The 17,266-nt window shown below is 55.5% G+C and overlaps 3 protein-coding genes across 3 annotated transcripts; 2 read left to right on the top strand and 1 right to left on the bottom strand.

Moving 5' to 3' along the window:
• Window positions 1–862: 862 nt before the first annotated feature.
• On the top strand, window positions 863–7,773 carry BESB_067990 (putative trigger factor protein; the record flags this gene model as incomplete). The annotated part of the gene is made up of 12 exons (XM_029365192.1): window positions 863–1,594; window positions 2,174–2,365; window positions 2,835–3,047; window positions 3,644–3,754; window positions 3,972–4,115; window positions 4,416–4,516; window positions 5,237–5,646; window positions 5,772–5,927; window positions 6,244–6,413; window positions 6,698–6,772; window positions 7,230–7,374; window positions 7,577–7,773. The coding sequence occupies 12 exons, from the start codon at window positions 863–865 to the stop codon at window positions 7,771–7,773; spliced, it is 2,646 nt and encodes an 881-aa protein (XP_029218775.1).
• A 1,233-nt stretch (window positions 7,774–9,006) lies between these two features.
• Window positions 9,007–12,389, bottom strand: BESB_067980 (putative GHMP kinase; the record flags this gene model as incomplete). Its single annotated transcript, XM_029365191.1, has 5 exons — window positions 9,007–9,209; window positions 9,673–9,946; window positions 10,296–10,661; window positions 10,987–11,328; window positions 11,835–12,389. 5 exons carry the CDS (start codon window positions 12,387–12,389, stop codon window positions 9,007–9,009), a joined length of 1,740 nt encoding a protein of 579 aa, XP_029218774.1.
• A 2,907-nt stretch (window positions 12,390–15,296) lies between these two features.
• Window positions 15,297–17,266, top strand: BESB_067970 (S15 sporozoite-expressed protein; the record flags this gene model as incomplete). The annotated part of the gene is made up of 4 exons (XM_029365190.1): window positions 15,297–15,396; window positions 15,632–15,771; window positions 16,124–17,015; window positions 17,196–17,266. The coding sequence occupies 4 exons, from the start codon at window positions 15,297–15,299 to the stop codon at window positions 17,264–17,266; spliced, it is 1,203 nt and encodes a 400-aa protein (XP_029218773.1).

Raw genomic sequence — 17,266 nt, 5'->3', positions numbered from 1 at the left:
CTTCCAGTCTCCAAGATGCACAAGGGTGTTTAGCACTTCCTCGCAGTCGCGAGGGAAGGTGTGCTCATTTTCCTTCCCTAGTCTTCCTTCTCCAGTTTTCCTTTTTTGGATTCTCGCTTGGTACTGCGTTTCTGCTTTCTGCTTCCCTGTTGTGTCGTGCGGTTCTGCCTATGCGGGTGGCGGTTGATTGTGCATCGTTCTCTCAACCCCCAAGAGTTCTTGTCTCAATAAATGTAAAGTAAATGATAATAGATGTATCTTGCATCTGTGGCTTTTTCTTTCGCCGGCACATCTCGGCCTCGTCGTGTGAATCACTTCGACTACATGCACACGGGCGTAGACCCCGACTTGTGAACCTGTAAATATACGCATGTGTGTGTCGGTATGCACATGCCATGCATTGCAGCGGTGCATTTAAAAGGCGAAAAGAATGGGGGGCTTGAGGCGTGTGGTCCAAGCGCGTATTTCTGACGCGCCTACCCACGTACGAGTCAATTTTTCTTCTCCTGCCGCGTTTTCACTTTTCGTATTCAGTCTGCTGCCTTCTATCGCGTCCTCTTTTGCTCTCTCTCCGACAAGGCCTACCACTGCCCTTCTTGAACCACCACCTTCTTGTTCGGCTGCTATCACCCCTACCCCCAGATGGAGCTCCTCCCTCGCATGGGCAGCCCTCGCGGGCGGCTCGCTTTCCCCCGAGGAGGATTCGCGGTTTTCGCTTCCCGGTCGAAACGCGTTTGACGGTCGTCCGCTGGGATACCCAGAGCTCCGAGAGCGCTCACCGATCCTCTCTCAGCAGGCCAGAAGACAAAGCAGTCGCTCCACTGCGAATGTTCAGGGTTTTCTGTCGTATTCTGCTTTGTTCATGGGAACTCCTGCGTCTCTGGCGTTCGCTGAGTTCTCCTGTGGCTCGCCCTCTCCCTCGTTGTATGCTTCTTCACTGCAAGTTCCGGTGCCGGTCTCCTCTCCTTCGGCAGCCGCGTCTCCGCTCGCTGGTCACGCTCTCTGGGCAGGCTCGGGCGTGAACCCGACCACCGCTCAACCGCGATCTCGACGTGTCTCAGAGCGTGCTCACTTACGGTCTTTATCGAGTGTGTCTCCCGGTGCTTCTTCGCCGGCTTTTTCTGGCTTCTTTCTCCAGTCGCTCTCCTCGGCCTTCGCTGTGGAGCTGTCGCCGGCGCTCGGACTCTCTCTTCACCCTCTCAGGCGGCGCGCCGACAGCTCGCGCGCCGCCTCGCCCTTCGACGCGGCCTCTTCTGAACGAGGCAGCGATGAGGACAGCGGAGAAAACCGCGACGAATGCGCATTCTCGCGTGAAGAAGGGGCGGAAGAAGAGACGCCTGGCTCTGACCAGGTGAGAGGGACCGGAGGCGCACGCGACACACTCCGCTTCGGCGTCGATCCCGAACAGCCGAGCGAGAGAGTCAGGCAACAACACGAGAGCATCGAGGACGACGACGCGATTCTCCCGGCGATAGACCTGAGAGGTGACAGCTCAGCGGAGGACGTCGACGACGAGGAGATCGAAAACGAGGAAGGTGCCGCTGCCGGCAAGCGGCCACGATCATTCAAAGAGAAACGCAGAGAGGCGCAGCGGGTAAGGAGGGCCTAGGGAGGCCCGGGGTCGAGCCAGGCGGCGAATCTGGGGGAACTGTGGTGGACGCGCCTCTGGGTTCGGTTGTGTTTGGCGGGCTGGCGACAGAAAGAGATGATGTGCATCTGTCTTCGAACATGGCCAGCAAGGGCCTCGCTTGGAGCACTGGATGTATTGGAGCAGGCGCGGCAGGTGGCACCGAAGGGCGCGGGGACAGAAACTCGTGTGCGTCGGAGACGCAGCGACGGGCTCCAATGGCGCACGGGCTAAAGACAACCGACAAAGAGCTGCACTCACGGCCTTTGACGTGTGCAGTTCCTGACGCACAGGGTCGCCTCACACGCGCTCTGGCGCCTGTCTTGCCGCCACGGAGAATAGGCACTGACGCTGGCGTGGTCACTTTGCCGTGTGCTGCGTCGCAGACTCGTGGCGACACAGGCGGAAACCTGCGAAACGTATAGGTGTCTTCTGTCCGCCAAGAGCCGGTCCGGGGAGGCCTGCCGATCTCGTTCTTCGTTTCTGCGTCTTGCACGCGAGCCTGCAGCGGCGATGTCTCCTCTCTTGGCGTGCGTGGATTCGCAGCGACGAACTGCCTACCTGCGGCGAGGAAGGCGGTACGGCGCCTCCGCCCCGGAGATTGCTGGCAAAGACAGCGAACGCGTCGACCAAGCCTATATAGAGGAGCTGGCGGGGTACTTGCCGGTCGAAGTTCACCGCAGAGACAACGCGACGGTGCTGATTGAAGCCGACATCCCTGGCCACGTCACGCAGAGAGTAAGCCTGCTCCCGACAGGCATGCATTGAGATCTGCGTATCGACAGAGCTGCAAGCGCGACCAGGTGCATTCTCCAGAGCATCTCTCGCATCAGTTGGGCTCTAGTATCTCTTGGTTTAGGGCCTCATCTGTCTCTGCGTAGTAGGTGTGTGTGCTGCTGCATCATAAGCAAGCAGATGTACGCCCCGGTACCTCACAGCTATGCAGATATAAGCGTGGCTATCTCATTGGAGTGACACAGGTTCGCGTCGCCACGCTTGTGCGTGTAAGCTCGCAGGCGCCGGCGAACGCAGACGCCGCCACACTGCGGCTGCGGCTTTACGTTGATTCTTGCTCGTATGGTGCGCATGCTTCTGTCGGAATGTACGCCGACGTGCCATGCGCATGTGGTCGGCTGCAGTCTAGCTGTGTGAACGACTTTACGATTACAGAGGGGCATGCCCCCAAACGCATGTCTGGTCTCGACAGGTTCACGAGCTGACCATTACGCATCTGCGCACGACGCTCCGCGTGCCGGGGTACCGCAGCGGCCTAGCGGAGGTGCCCTTGTCAATGCTGCAGTACTACGCGGGGGGGACAGACGCCGTGAAGCAGCGAGCCATTCAGGCTCTAGGCGATCTCCTCCTTCACCAAGCGACGAAGAAGGGCGCCAAGATGATTGGCACTCCGCAGTTCGTGGAGGTATGCCAAAAGCATCTCGGGGAGGGGGGGGGGGCCGGGGCGGGGGCAAGGCCGGGCGAAGTCCGCGGTGGCTGCTGGCGGTGTGATGATGAGTTCTTGCGCAGTGGTCACTCTGGCGGCGAAACTATGTGTTGAAGATATGTACAAGCCGCTGGGCAGGCGGCGGCGTCGAGCATTCCCAGGTTCACGCGGAGGCTTTCACAGATGCAAATATATATATTTATGTATGAGGATAGATGAGAGCGTGTCTGTGTGGATGTGATCTGTGACCTGCATGAAGACATGTGAGATAGTCTGTGTCCGTATGATGGCGTATGGGAAGCCCGGTGGAGATGCATATCCACATGAAAGTGTATGCATTTATGTGTGACTGACTACACGTGCCCATGGTGTATGCAGAGGTGTCCAAGGCATTTGGGACGCCGTGTCTCTGCTTTGCTGTGTGACGCCCGTCACCTTTCTGCGCGCTCCGTATTCCTGCGGGCGCAGTCTAAGAGGCAAAGCAGCAGATGGCACCTGCGACCTCTGCATACGGTGTTTACGTTCTATTTTGCCACCTGCGCGGCTATCTGTTTGCCTCGCTTTTTCCACTGCAGAAGGACACCGAGCTGGTCGCGCACTTCACGCCCGGCAAGGCCATGAAACTTCAAATTCGGTGCGACACCCTGCCGACTGTGAAGTTCAAGGAGAACTACAAAGGTCTCAAGGTGCGTCTCGCTGCCCTCCAGAAGAAGTCCAGAAGCGTGCACTTCTGGGAGCGGCAGCCACGCAAAAAGCCAGGCAGCGCTGTACGCGGTCGCACCCAGCCCGGTGAACGAAGCGTCGGGCAACTTCTTCCTGCTGCGACGTGAGCGACTGGCCATATGCTGAACTGTCTGCAGTGTGCCGGCGCACCTTTGTGTGCTCCGCCTCGTGCGATTTCAGCTGCGCGTGCCGCGGCCGCCGTATCCGAAGGGCTTGCTCTTCCAAAAGGCTGAAGAGATCCTGAAGAAACGGCACGCGGCGCAGGTGGACTTTCCGAACCAGGACACGCGGCGCGCCCGCATGGGTGACGCCGTGGAAATCGAGGTACGCACGCCTCTCACCGCCTGTCACGCACGTGCTGCAGCGAGTGCGATATCCTTCAATTTAAGCAAGGTGTGGCAGCTTCTTAGGGTGACAGGGCCTTACTCGAACGACCCCTGCAGTGGGCAAGCTTTTGGTCTGTGCCGGTGCTTCAAAGCGTAGAACGGTAGATAGGTCCCGACAGTCTTCGCCGCTCACCTGCAGTTTCCCCTTGTTCTCTTGCCACAGTGCAGCGAGGACTGCGGGAGACGGGGAGGCCCATATCTGAAACAGACATGATCGGTGGCGGTTTCTGTGCATCAGGTGACGCGCGGTTGGTTCGAGAAAAGCGACGAGACACGTGGAGACGCGATACCAACGCACCTCATCGCCGGAAACGTTACAGTGATCCTCGACAAGGAATGGTCAGTCGGAGGGGACTTTTTAGTGGCTCTCGTTTTCTCGGTTTCACTTCATAACGTTCGGTTTCCCTCTGAAACTTCAGCGGCTTAGCCCTTCGTACACGGCCAGGACACGCGGATCGCCTGCATTCCGCTCAAGCCTCGAGCGACCGAACTCAGACTGCTGAAACAGCGCGCGGCGGCTGTCGCGAGTGGCGATGCTCACCGTGACCCGATGATGCGCCACGTTTCCTGTTATTCGTGCATGATTTGTTTCGTATGAGTTTGCCCAACTGAAGCAGGAACGTCACTTCTATCGTGGAGGAAGGTCGCTGAGAGCTGTTAATGTGTGAAGCACGGAGCGCCTGCTGGGGGCTCTGGGCAGCAGGCGCGTCCGCCGTCGTGCCGGAACAGAATCCGTTTCGCGCTCTTTGCCTTCGCTGATATCGGCCGTGCCCTTCGGTGTGTTAGGGAGTCCAGTGGAGTAGAAAACTGGGTGATTAGGGTAACTTGCTCGAGTTCTTTTTCTGAGGTTTGTAGGGGAGAAGGAGCGCGGCCACCGCAGGCCCGCAACGATTGTCTGTTTCGTTGGCTACTGGTGCTGTCGTTTGTTCCGCTGGTGACGGTGGGCGCCTCTTTCCTCTCCTCGCGCGTCTGCCCCTCTTCTTGCGCGTGTCCCCCTGGAATGTCGTTTGATTCTCTTTCTAGGGTCTCTTCATCTTTTGACGCGCCTGGTGTTTTCAGCAACCCAGAGGGAGGCGCCGAGCTCGTCGACGGTCTTCTGGGAATTCGGAAGGGCGACACACGCGAAGTTCGCGTTCCCCTGCCATTTTCTGTTAAAGAAATGAAGCCTTTCGTGGGCGCGCCCCATGTGAGCACGACGGCCTCGACGCCGCCCTCGCGCCCGTCTCCGCGCGTCTCCGCCACCGGCTTCCTCGAGACCGAGGGGACTGCGGGCGCACGAGAGGCTGACGGGGCTGAGGACCTCTCTGCGGTCGACGCTCTCGCACGGGAGGCAGGAGTAAAGTGCGGCATCGATGTCACAGATGAAACGCGCCAACACATTCTTGATGACGACGAAGAGCGCCTGGTGCAGACCACTCTCCACGTCAAGTGCCTCGCTGTGAAGCAGCGAGTCCCGCGCGAACTTGACGGTGAGCTTCGCTGCCGGGATCCACAACTGCATGCGTCTAGACAAAGCTCTCATGGGGCTGCTGGGCTCTTATACGGTTTCAGCGTGAGCTCTATCGTTCGCCCTCGGCATGTTCGTGTGCCTCAGATGAATTCTACAAAACTGTCTGCAACGAGAGCAGAGAACAAGTTAGACAGCGCCTGGAGGCCACTGGCGACGAGCTGGTGGAGGCGGCTAGCGTGAAGGCGCGGCGCGGCGCAGTCGCTTCTGCGCTCGACGACATAACGACGATTGATGCCCCGAGTGAGCTCGCGGGAAATCGGATACTGGCGTTGTTTCTGCTTCCTCAAACAATGAAAAGCCACCCGGGGGGCCACTCCACCTGTGGGCTGCGTAGGAGGGTCTCGGGTTTAGGGTTTAGGGGGGGAGCTGCATGTGACTGCCGCCTACAGCTTCAACCTCTGTTGGTCTGTTTACCTAAATCGATAGTTCTTTCGAGCTTTGACGTCGAGGTGCCGCTTCTGTTTTCGAAGGGGGATTTGCACGGCGGGGGCGGCATGGCTCACGGAGGAAGCCAGTCTTGGATGATGCCGCATGTGCGTTGCTCGACCAATCGCAGACACGTTGATCGAAGAGCAGGCGCGGCTGACGTACAAACAGCAACTGCTGTCAACGGAGATGGAGGGGCACGACATTACCGGTTTGGATACGGAGGAGAAGTATCAGGAATGGAAGAGCAAGAATTTGCCTGTCGTCGTTAAACTTTTGAAAACTGCATTCACAATCAAGGTACGCCCATCCAGACTCCTCTGACTCTGGAATACGCATTCTCCTTCACTGCGACAGTATTGCCTGCGTGCGTCTTGAGTGAACATGAAAGTCTAACGGTGCAGATCCGCTTTGGCGGTTCTTTTCTTGTCCGGCAGCACCGGTGCACGCGTTCGCGTGTATACATGTATGTATTTATACAGTTATATATTCCAGCCAGGGAGGGACTCCGCTGTGTCTTATTGGCGGGTATTTTTTTTGTTGTTGTTTGCACTGATTGGTACGTAACTCTCTCTGTGTCGTAGGCGATTTTGAAGAATGAGAATCTCCAGGTTGACCGAGCCAAACTGATGCAGTCCGTGGAGGCGACTTTGATGAAGGTGAGAGGGTTGCAAGTGTGCATGCATCAGAGTGTCTGGCAGCTCTCGCCATGTCATGTACTTGTATTCACGAAGCACGCGATCAGCGGTGGTTCTGAAAAGATGCGGCTAGAGTGAAACAGCCTGCGCAATTAATATCGCTGGCAAATACTAAAAGTCGTGCAGATGGTGAACGCAGGGGGAGTTCGATGGAAGCGTGATGGATTAACTGCTGTCAACATGACGCTTTTTTGACGGGCAGGGAAGCTGGGACTGGCACACCAGTGTATTAGCGTCTGAGCACTTCGTATCAGTTAAGTGGCGTGGCGGAGATATTTCGTGACAGAGGCTCTGTGACATCGAGTGTATCCTCATTTGTGTCGCCCTGAGTCCTTGCCAGTTGCGGCCTTTGTTTCTCCTCGCGTCGCGCACCGGCGACTTGAGTGTATGCCATCGCACTGTGCTTCTTGGCGTTTAGTGTCCTGGCCAGAAGCCCGAGACGGTGACAGAGAGGACGCTGAATCTGATGGAGTCGCAGCTCGCGTACGACTTCGTCGCTGACCACGCAGAGATCACGTACTACGTCGAGGAGAAGCCGGTGACCGCCAGTGTAGTTCATAAATGTAAGCGGAAAGGCGAATGGGAGCGAACAGCCGCGTTTATGGGCAAAGGACCCGGAGGAGAGTTGATCTAGTATACCGCGGGTGGCAGGGCTTGTCTGCATGCTGGCGAGTGTGTCCTCTTGTGTGTATAAACGGCGCAAGCGTGTGTATCTTGCGTGAACAGCACAGCTCGGACGTGTATGTGTTTTTTCATTTTGAGCAGCGGCTGACGGGCAGATTTCCTACGGGATGAAGGCCTATCCTGCAGGAGCCGATGTTGACCGCTACCAGAAGCGCCGCCAAGAGCTGGTGGACGAAAACGAGAAAATGAAGGACCTGACGTCGAAGTTCTTCATGGAACCGGGCGGCAAGAAGCGGCCGCCTCCCCTCAAGCCGGAGGACGGGGACGATGAGAGCTGAGCGAGTTCGCAAGCTCTCTCGCCGAGTTCGATCTCGCGTCTGCCTTCGGTTCAGTTCAGTTTTGCGCGCCGTGTTGTCGCAGACGCAGCCACGCGCCCACGTGGCGTGTGCCGGTCTGGTATCGCTGGTTTGATAATCACGAGTGTTGCGATGACCAGAGGTTTTATCTTAAGTGGAACAGCAGTCGCGCAGGCACGCGCGACAACGTCGTTTCCTGTCGTTTCGGCTGCGCGTTCTCCCCCCCGCCAAGCGTTGCGTCTGGTGTGTCAACTGATACTGTCGACAACACCACGACGCTCATGTGCGTCATTGGCCTGCGGCTGCCCGTCCAACTACCTTTTGCAGATTGAACAGCGCGAGTATCAGCCAAAGGTGCCCTTTCTTTAACGAACGGCGCGTACATTTGTCAAGTTTGTCGTTGTCCCGCCCTACTCCGTGTTGAAAACACACGCGGATGACAGCTCTTGTCGCGCATGGTAAACCAACGACAAAACAGCAGCCTCTCGGACGCTCACGCCGCATGCGCGGTAGCGGCACCGAGGCTGTGGCTTCGACGGACTGTATCCTCTCTCTCAAAACCCTTCATCTTTCCGGTCGGCATCTCAGTTGTTCTGTACGTCGCCCACACCCTACTCCACGGTTTCTCTTTCGTGAAGCTGGCCTCTTCGGCCTGCCAGCTCGTTTTCCTCTCTCCCTTGACTGTCGCCACTTATGTTTCTCCCTGTCCTTCTGCTCGCTTGCACTCCTTGTCTGTTACCCAGTTTTATCTAGAATCTCCTTTCTTTTTCTCTGGCTAACTGCTGGCTTTCTCTATATAATGCCTCTCCTGCGCTCGGCAGGCGCTCACTCACTCGCAGCCGCCTCCCACGCATACGGGATGACACAAGTGAAGGGCGAAAGTACGGCTCGGAAAATTTCTGTGTAGCCCGGGAGAAGAGGTCCTGAAATGTGGAACTGGCCTCCCGCCCCTCGCTTCTAAGCAAAAGACGCTTCCGCGCAGCGGCACAGACGGCCGCGTGCCTCCGGTGCAGTGGACGACAGGCGAAGGCCCGGCGGCACTAGTCTGACAAAATGTAAGCAGCACGGGTGTCTACTGCCAGCTTGGGTTCATGCCAACGAGGTGAAAATGCATGCATGCAAGTGCACAGAGTGACACATTATGAAATACAGTAAGCAGGGACGTATGCGGCAATACACAAGTATACAAGTGTGGACTAGCCGACACGAGTTTCGCTACCATCCGTCATCATCGCGCTCGCGTGCGAAATGAACTGTGTGTGCACCTTCGCTCGTTGGATCAACAACCAAGACGAGCCCTTCTTTCTTACACTCGGCAGCCGCCTGTTTTATAGCCTCCGCAATTTCTCCGGCGTGATGCTCCATCGTGAACGCGAGCACTGACGGCCCCGCTCCACTCAAACAAACCCCCAGCGCACCTGCGAGGGGATGACACAAAATGCTGAATTCGTGTGCGTTCCGGCAAAGCGTATTGATATGCACATGCGAGTGCATGCCCGTTGCGATACGCCGCAGAATATATATCGGTATATATGGACATAGAGGTATGGATACGTATGCGGGTCTTCATACGCAAGGGGCAACACACCTGATCAGAAGCAGAGGCTGGCATTGCGGGCGTCGATTTGCTAATGGGCTAACCTATTATCGCCCACAGAGGCTCATGGTAACAAACACGTATTTTATATGTGCGTCTGGAAGTTGTATTCTACGTGTGCAGGGAGCTACCGAGGCATATATCGCATTCACGTGGACGCATCGCGTATCGAGTAGTGCGCACAGAGACCTAGGTGCACGCAGCACGACACATCGTGCGTCCATGCATACTGAATGGCGTTGCCTTTTCGCAATAGAGAGAAACGGGTAGCAGGGGGTACTTACCGGCTCTCTGGGCAGCTTCCATGATCGGCTCGAAGTGCGGGTTGAGCTTCTTACGATAGTTCTGGTGTAGGCGATCGTCCATAGCCTCTTGCAGAAGCCGGTAAAGAACATTTTCTGCTGCGTCTGCTGCCTTCGCAGGCGTTCCACCGTCTCCCGCCTCTGCCACGACCGAAGCGGCGGCAGCAGTGCTCATCGCGTACGTCAGTAGAGCCGTGCGAGAGGAGTTAAATACCGCGTCAGCTAACGGTACCGTGCGAGGAAGGACCTCCCTAGCCTGTGCAGTGAAAGATACACTGCGAATCGAAAAACGTTGCAAGTTGCCGCGCGAGGGCCTCCCGATCTAATTATCAAGTAGCAGATAATAACTGAATGCGCTGCGACAGAAAACAGGTGGTTCTCTAACGTCTCTGCGGGTTTTTTGAGAGGGGGGGCGTAGTGTCTTGAACCTGGGATGCGGATGAATGTGTATCTATATTTTTGTCAGTATACAGATAGGTGCTCTAGAGGCGCGTGCCCCGCCCTCAGTCTCTCCGTGCAACGTAGTGATTCTTCATAAGAGTGTGCCCGGGCTCCTTGATTGCCTCGGGGTGAGTATCATTCACCATTCAAGACGTCGCCCTCACTTGCGCGGTTTCGAGCCGGTCATCAGGAACAAACAGGACGCATTTAAGGTTGGCGGGTATGGGAATTCCGCGAGCCAGCCACGAATCGCCGTCAGTGAGCTTCCGTGTCTTTTCTCCTTTGCCGCCATCCTTTCCCCTGGGTCTCAGACTAACAGCTGCATTTTTTTCAGCACCGGGGAGTGGAGATACAGCACCACCAGCAGCGGCAACCGCTTTGGCGGCTTCTTTTGCTGCCTTAATGTCAAACGGCGTGGGGTAGTGCGTCTTCTCAATGGTTGCGAGCACGGTCATCGGGTCCCGAGGCACATACTGTAGAGCCAGCTGAAGGCCTCCGAAAAGAGCTGCCGCGGCGTTGTCTGCATGACCCTGAAAAACCGAAAAAAACAATGCACGGGAAACGCTAGTTGTTGGCGGCCAGAGAGGAAGCGACGCATGCACATGAGCGAGAAAACGGTATACAATCGAAGTCGAGAAGGATGCAAAGGCTCCGAAAGACTGCATCCGAATGCATTTGATAGTGCATCTGCGCACATGAACGCAAAGGAGAAACATTTCGCTATGCAAGGAAGCGTGGGAGAAGGCAGTTATACATGGAGAGAGATATCAACATTGACAGCAAGGCATGTCTGCGAAAATCTAAGAGTTCGTGCGAATCAGGCCGACGAATCACTGCGCAGCTACTCCTGCATACTTCGAGGTCGCACGCAATCTTCAGAAGGAATTTTTCATCGCAGACTTCTACAGCCAGTCCAGCTTGATGAAGCCACTCGCCCTCCATGGCGAAGAGGGCGGCATCTCGCTCCCCGGAGTCCTTCCTCTTCCCTTCTTGAATGCGCACGTCATCGCCGGCGCAGCGCCTCTGCAGAAAGGGTGCGAGGGCGGTGCTTGCTAAGATGCCCGACACAAGTGCCGCACAGGAAGAACCCAGGCCGCGAGCAACTGGAATTCGGTTATAACAGGTAAATCGAAATTTCGGGAGTTTCGACGCCGTAAGCTGAAGGCGAGCCAAAACCGCGTAGAACCCACAGACAACCTGAACAGAGTACAACGGAAATCTGAACAGAGAATCCTGGGTGCTTGCCTATGTTCTGTACACGCAGATATAAGCAGATCTGCATCTGTATACATGTATGCGAAAGCAGGGAATACGTATATGACATACATAGGGTGTGTGAGTATGTATGTATACATACATACGAAAGCATGGTAGCTTCAAGGCGAGTCACACTGATGGGGTAGAGCGTTAGGATATAGAACTTCACTGAGAAACGCGGGTCTTCTCACCTGGCTGGTACCGTAGAGTAACATACACCAAAACGACCCACAGGCAGGGACGGAGATAGACAGTCAAGGCCGAGAAGATGCGTGTGAAATAGAGATGTCCGCACGCACACAGGGCGCGACAACTGCGGAAAGTTCGTACACATAGAGGAAACCGGCAAGTCATAGTCTGTGGGTGTGGTCAATTCGGGGGCTCAAGGCAAAATGCGTTTCACACTAGGCATTTGCCAATCCCTGTGTTCACGTCTGGCCGCTTACCAGATTCGAGTTGTCCCTGGGCAGTTCGTTTTCGCCTTCTCCATGCAAAATGATTTCTTGTTTCTCTTCCTCTTCGACGATAACATCATTCCAGATGTTCACCGCCAAGCCGAGGCAGTCAAATCCCGATCCCAGATTTGCGCATGATGCGGGTACTCGGACGTGAATGCGCAAGGGGCTCTCTGCTATGTCCTGCTGTTCTTTCAAGATTTCTGCAGCAGCTTGCGCTCCTGTGCCGACCAACCGTTCCGCCGGATCTCGCGCTGCTCGCGTAGCCAGAATATCTTTCTCTTCTTCCGTAATTTCGCGCAGGGCACCTCTCCCCGACAGGTCCTGCGCACGGACAGTTGCGTCTCTAACACCTTCCCAGACTTGCACCGGATCCTCATAGAAGAACGAACCAGGATTGGCACCGGGTCTCCTTCCCGAAGAGGCAGACTGGTTGTCCTGTCGACGGGCTTGCGAGGCCGGCGCCAACGCTGCCTGTCCGACTTCATAACGCGCGGTAAGCAAGCCGGCGGCTCGGCTCGGTGAACCTCCACCAGACCCTTTCATGCCGACGTAGACAGCAATTCTGAAACAATTATACACGCCGACGCTACACGGAACAGGGGCCTCGCCCTCAGAACGGCAAACATGCGTGTGTGCAGCCAAGCGGGTGTACAGAGGAGACACAGCAGAGCTATCAGAACCCGTGAAATACGTGTACAGTTCCCTTACAATAAAAACATGTGGCAGCAGGAATGTTGCCTGAAACGGGAGCTGCCAGAAGAACGCAGGCTTTTCTTGCGGCACTTCTCTCTTGATACCGCGTGCGCTTTGTTCTCACAACTTTGCCTCTCGTACATGGAGACCTTCAGTCTGCTTTCCCGAGATGCGACGGGAGAGGGCAATGTAGTGGAAACGCGTCCTTCCAACAGTCAACATGGAGGAAAGAAACGAAGGCAGAAAATGAGTTGACGCCCTAATCGCACCAGGGGAAAAACTCTGACACGGGGCTATCTAGGGCAGTTCAACTGACAAACACTTCTTCGTCATCTCACACATCTTCCACGTTCTTCCAGATGTCATCATCACCGGCTTCCTTACATGAGTTCCTTTAGCGTTCACTTCAGTAGAGTGGAGAACCCGTCGTCGATCCACACTTTTCTTACAGCGCAGATTCCCGTGAAGCTCCGCGAACCCTCCGCTTTTGAGTTCAAAATGCATCTAGCGAACCTCACTCGCCACCTAGCAAGAGCGCCACACCCGCTGGCATGCCGATGGCTGCATGCCGTCAAAAAACTGTGCATACAGCCAACGGGTACTTTTGAGAGGTGGCACGCTTCGCTGCATCATTGTTTATTTAGACGTTCCAGTGTGGTGTTATGGAAGGTGGAACGACGTGTCTCTTCATAGCAAGGACGACCATGAATGATCGATCTGGAAGGGAATCTGAGAATCGCGTACATACTCTGTGTGCAGGCGAGACTACGGACTGGTTTGCCATCCCGGAGTTATTTTGTGGAGGACGTGCGGCCAAATGGTTGATCAGAAAGTACAGCACGCCGACCGTGACCCCCATGTACGGCAGCGTCGGGTGGCGCCCGTCCTGCGAAAGATGATGATGCACTCCGTGTCGCTGTACCCGACGGGAACCTACGTTTTGTTTCCTGCATTGCAATATCCGAAGAGTAGCTGACCACCAGCTTTACCGAGTTCGTGGGTTTTGGGTTCTCGTGGTGCGTAGTGCTCTCCGCAGCTCTCGCCGGGCGGATTCGGCTACTCTAATCGGCATGCTTGCTGAGTTTCTCGAATTCTGGCAGGTTTGACGAGCGCATGCGCTGCGAAGTGTGCAGAAGGTATCCTCTTTACCACTCACACGGAAGCGGTGCACTTCTCGCAATACCTGAACCAATGTGATAACGCTTCGAGGTAACCCACGGCAGCAGAGTTCATCTTCGTACGCGAACCACCCTGTCACTATGCCTGTATGAGCAAGGTGAAGCTGGCCACAGCTGCCCATAAATAGAACCCTTGCAACTTCAGCTAGCAAGAGGACCCGGACAAAACCGGTAATGCAAAAGAGTTTCCTTTGTCGTTGAAACTGTCAGGCGGTATCACCGCCAACCGCCCCGCCCTCCAGCGGCAAGGAAACTGGCTAGTTGAGTAAACGAGGTGCTACCCAGCTATGGAGGTCGCAGCTGGAAACAGGGGAAGAAAAGGGGATATTGAGGACCAAGAGGGACAAAGTGAGGCGACAAACTACAGGGACTAAGTCTTGACTGAGAAGCAAAAGATACCAGGGAAAAGAATACCAGCAAGAGGGACGAAGAGGTAGGATTCGATCCGCACAGCCAGCCCCGACGCCCACTTGGAGCGCTCCTCTAGCTCGGTATTATAGAGATCGGAACACAGCGTTGCCGCTTTTATGATGGAGAAGGCCATCATCTGCCGGCGAAACTTTTTCGTTGTCACCACCCTGGTGTGCCAGATATTCTCTGCCGGAGTTCTCCTCGACGCGACGTACACCCAGCTGGTACTGCGTCCACTCTCTTGCCGCGCGCGGAACTCACCTCTGTGTAGCGGACGCCGTCTCGCGCTCCGGCAGGAAAGACGGTCACGCAGTGCCTCCGCGGGGAGATATGCTTCAGAGTGCTGTGTGTGTGTGACCTTTTGTTTTTCACGACGATCCTTTGCATTTTCTCGAAAACAGAGGGAAGGCAGCACTCTCTTCCAGGTGTTCTGCTACCGGTCGAACATCAAGCTTTCCCGTTCCCAAACCGGGCGCTCTTCGCTCCCAGAAGCGAGACTTGCCAATGAAAACAGATAGGTACGCACGGTCTTTCTTCTTGACGCCTCAGTTGTCATTTGGAAAAAAAGCATTGCGGCAATGTGTGTCCGGGTAGATGTAGCCTGTTGGCATTTTTCCGTCGCTCCGCCACTGGCTCGGTTCCTGTGTATCCTGGGTTCGAAAGTGCCCGGCACACCTCACAGCGGCAAACGGCGGTAAAAGCTCCTTCTTTGTTTTCCGCTCACCTGCGCTCCAGTGCTGACTTGGGCATGTTAGACGGTGCGTGGCTTCCTAATACGTTTCGGCCGTTAGTACCACTATTTTGACGACGTCCATAAGATTGTCCCGTCGCATTCGGTCGTTCGAGTCCCCTAGCCGTGATACTGGCGCTGAAGTGTAGGAAATGCGTTTTGAAGTAGCTGCGCAAGCGTTCACTGGATGGATGCCGTTGTTTGATTCATTTGGAAGCATGATAGCGAAGAGAAGCTCGGTTTTTCATGCCTAAAGCATGAGTCTTTGACGTCAAAGACCGCGAATTAGAAGTTCCGTGAGGCTCGTATGCTCTCTATGCACCTGCAGGATCCTCCTCAGAAGCCTCCCCAGTTTCAGGTTCATACCGTTGGCTGTCCGACCGCGCGAGAGCTGCCGTCCTCATCCGCCAGGCTTTTTCAACTGTTGTTTCTTTTACCATGGAACGCTTGGGCACTTGCCGGTTTGACCCTCTTTCTGAGGTGGCACTACCGTCCGGTATTGTGATGTGGACGCCTCATCAATACTACGACGGTGCTGGTAAGAGTACTTGCCCATGAGGATGGCATTGCGTAGGATGCGTGCTGTATGCCTTGCTGCACAAGCGGACGTGGTCCGCGATCTTCCGTCACACGACGACGAAACACTCCCACGCACAGCTTTTTCATGTTTGTACGTTTTTTCATCGGGTGAGGCACAGTCGTAGGTCTTCGCACACCTATGCCGGCAGACGTGTGAGTAGGCGAAGCCTTTATTTGGTGGCTGCCGTTCATAGGTTGGGTTGCGTTACCAGAACGCGAGAAGTTAATCATGCGGCCGACGCGATGGGCAGACGCTCGCCTCCGTTTTCTAGACCCCGTAGACGAGCTCCCTGACGTCTTTAAAACCGTTCAGTCCGGCGCTTTCGACGTAAAGGTACGCATCCGCACTCGAAACGTTTCCGTCCTTGTCACGGCTGAGAGCTGACGCACGAGCGGCTCCACACGGAGCTCGCAAACCAACCTCGCTAAGAGTTTCAGCACGCAGTTCAGCGTCAAACCAGAGAGATCTGAGTGTTTCTGTTGACGGTCGGTCATGTGTTGTGTGCCACGCGGAAATAGACGGATGTATGGATGCGAAGCACCTCAAGGTGGAAAAGAGTATTTTCCGGTACAGATGGTCACTATTTTCCGGTACAGATGGGCACTAGGACGTCTGTCGCCAGATTTTTGAGCGAAGAATTAATAACCTTGCATTCGGCTCTTCGTTTCATTTGTGCTGTGTTCAGTGCTGGAGCAGAGGCGACTGCCAACTGGGTATCGAAGGAGACAAGACGGTTTTTATTAAGGCGCCCTTCGCGAACGACGTGGCTGTGTACGTGCATCCGGATCGCCTTCCAGCGTTTCCCAAGTCGTGGAAACCTCTCGTTTTTCTCCTCAACGAATCGGTCGGGACGTTTCGTCTGACGGAGAACCTGTGTCTCGTCCTGACTGTGCAGCAGGACAAGACTATGAGCATCAGCTGCGTGGACTACAATGGGGGATTTGCGTGCGCACACCCCAAGACCAATGTCGCCGCCGCGTACGGCTCCTACGTCGTGAAGGGCTTTGAGAAGCTTCCGCAGTGTGAAGTGATTCCCAAGATGGTAACCTCTTCTGGAGACTGGGGGTTCTTCGTCCAATTCTACGAGTGGGGTTTCCTCTTCATCCCAAAGAGTGTCGAGCTCATCCGGCCCCAGTCTGTGTTAGGCGCTGTCGGTGTGGGCAGGAGGGTGGAGACTGTTGGCTTGATCTTCCACCCTCCGAACATGTTCATTCACGTGAAATTGGATATCCCGCCCAAGACCACGCGCAATATAGAGTTCGGGAAGCACTTTCAGATAACGGCGAAGAAAACCAGCGAGACGGACATCGAGGTATACCTCGTGCTTGACAACCAGCTGGCCAAATACAGCTACTCCTTCGACATCCGCGTCAACAAGCCAGAAAAACCCAAGCACACAGACCACATTCACTTCAAGTGCAACGTGGAACCGGACGAAAAGAAGAAAACTGACCCGAAGTACAAACTCACTGCCAGCAAGGACTCTGCTGTTCTTATGGGACAAGGCTGCCCGTCCGGCTCCCCCAGTGAACAACTCGTCAACGAGCAAGTCATTGCGTACTACGACGCCGAAATCTGTAAGTCTCTCTTGCACTCTCCCTGCCGACGAGCGAATGCCAATCGGGGTGGCTTGTCTGTAGTCCGTTTCCCCGCCTTTGCGCAAGGCCTAGGTGTCGCAGCTGCTCGTTTATTTGTGGAAAAGCATCACCAGGTCTGTAACATGGGAGTGCTATGCGTGTGCGGCCTTTTCTCCGCAGGCATGTACTACACTCATCCACCCGCCCTGAAGCTCAGCAAGGCGTTCGCCGACGTTGCCATTTGCGAGTGA

This window comes from Besnoitia besnoiti, chromosome VI (genome assembly GCF_002563875.1).
Source record: "Besnoitia besnoiti strain Bb-Ger1 chromosome VI, whole genome shotgun sequence".
Taxonomy (NCBI): Eukaryota; Apicomplexa; class Conoidasida; order Eucoccidiorida; family Sarcocystidae; genus Besnoitia; species Besnoitia besnoiti.
The sequence above is the reverse complement of the archived record's forward strand: the minus strand, read 5'-3'. Positions and strand labels throughout refer to the sequence as shown.